The following is a 2,010-nucleotide window of genomic DNA, read 5'->3' on the forward strand; positions in this document are numbered from 1 at the left end:
TGGTTGCCGGACCATCAGAGTCGACATTGCACAAGGTGCTTTTGCCGGACAGGAGCCGCGCTTCGACGTAGTAAACACTCTAATCCTGAAGGTAATTATCGAGCAACTCGATCCTATGAGCATCCAAACTGCTGTGCTGGCCCTGAAAGCGAAACGTACGTCATACGACTTTGTGAAGCGTTTGGCAAAAGCCATTGGTCCTTTATTTATAATACTTGACGAAGCAGGCCGAGGCTTTGAAGATCCGCTTGGAGAAAAGGCTTCTCTAAATCTGTTCATCGAGTTCGCCAAACACGTTTTGGTAGCCTGGATGAATTCTCCTATGGTCTACTTTGTGGTGGTGGGCCACTCAAAACGTATGCAATCGATCCAGCGGTACCATAGAGATGCGAACTTTGCACTCGCTCGTCTGCCACTGAATTCACTCTCCACCAACGATATCAAGCAGATTCTGTCTGAAACACGAAGCAATAGTTCCGAAAGTGAAACGCTACAGGAACGGTGGAAATGTCGTCTTACGTGGAGATAGAGATAAGTTATTGACTGCCCACCCAACCTTTACAGTTTTGTCATGTACGTCGACAATAGTCACGGTCAGAACTTGCGTCGACAAGACTGGGAAGAGCTGTATCGCAACGTGCTGCTGCGGCAACAAACGCTCCTATTACTGTTCGGTCAAGACGTGAGTGCACAACTGCCAGTGAATCTCTTGAGGTCGGTCGAGGATGACGAAGGCAGAGAAGTACCAGCAGTACTCGTGTTATATAGGTGTCATTTAAACTGGGACGGAACGATGCAAAAAGCTCGCGTGATCGGAGTGAGGTAACCTAACACCACACATGGTGACACGATCACCAAAGAATTGGAATCCATCACCATAGTATCGGATGGAGTCACGCATTACCTAATTAGACTAAATCACAATAGATTTGGAGTTTTTCACCATCAGGATAGCGAATACGCAGCAATTATAGAGTTGGGCTCTGGTAATTTCAGGCTTTAATATAACTAATTATAACGCGACGGGAGGCGTTCTTTGATTTGCTTCATCACAATCAAGTGCCTTCATGCAGAATAAACTACCTGGTAACGATGATACACTTCACGTGATCACCTATATGCTTTTTAATTCACGTGCAACATTATACTAAGGCTAAATACATATATTACAGAGTTCAATGGACTCGAATCGAGCTAGCTATGGTGGAAGGGGAATACCGTGGATAGATATATGGAATTCAGTCACGAATTTCGAGGTGACACTAATTGAATCTGTGGATTCGCTGCCAAGGCGTACTCGTCAATGAATTACACCAGAAAGATGCACATTGAACCACGCCCGGTTTGATGATGACGAAGCACTGATGACACGACATACTATGCGTAGAATCATCACGAAGTGCACGTCAGCGCGATGTAATCTGAGTTGATACCGTATATTAACATGCGAAATGAGCATTTTGGTAATTGTATCGGTCGATGGCGAGCATACAAAGCTGGATACAACTGCACTATCTCCTCAGACTACACTGCCAGTGTTGACGACTAACATGAAGAAGTGCATAGACGAGCGACTCGCCGAAGACGCATCGATCACCCCTGTGGCTCTGTTTGGTATTATTTGCAAGAAAATATCTCGTCTTACGCTCGGAGGTCCTCCGCCGCTCTTTAGTCAAGGAGAGAGCCACACCAAGAAATAATGCAAGGCTCACAAGAGAGATGCAGTTCAGCCAGTGATTTACCTTTGTGACCAGTATATGCTTGACAATTTGGAAAATATACCTGACGACCCCAAGAGAATGATAATACGCTTTGACTCCCGGCACGACGACAACATTTTGGCTCCTACCGTGGGGGACGGGTCTGCTCCACTCCCATTTCGCGTTGGCGTCACTTGGTATTCATTACTAGAAACGTATGTTGAAGTGCAAAGCGATCCACCCTGTACAGTAATACTCCATATCGACAGCACCACTAGTATGGTCAAGCAAAATTCATTGTGTTCGTATT

The 2,010-nt window shown here is 45.6% G+C and overlaps 1 protein-coding gene across 1 annotated transcript; it reads left to right on the forward strand.

The window, feature by feature from the left end:
• Nucleotides 1-115: 115 nt before the first annotated feature.
• On the forward strand, nucleotides 116-826 carry PPTG_20078 (hypothetical protein; the record flags this gene model as incomplete). The annotated part of the gene is made up of 2 exons (XM_008918710.1): nucleotides 116-501; nucleotides 565-826. 2 exons carry the CDS (start codon nucleotides 116-118, stop codon nucleotides 824-826), a joined length of 648 nt encoding a protein of 215 aa, XP_008916958.1.
• Between the last annotated feature and the right edge of the window lie 1,184 nt (nucleotides 827-2,010).

Source organism: Phytophthora parasitica, assembly GCF_000247585.1.
Source record: "Phytophthora parasitica INRA-310 unplaced genomic scaffold supercont2.273, whole genome shotgun sequence".
Taxonomy (NCBI): Eukaryota; Oomycota; class Peronosporomycetes; order Peronosporales; family Peronosporaceae; genus Phytophthora; species Phytophthora nicotianae.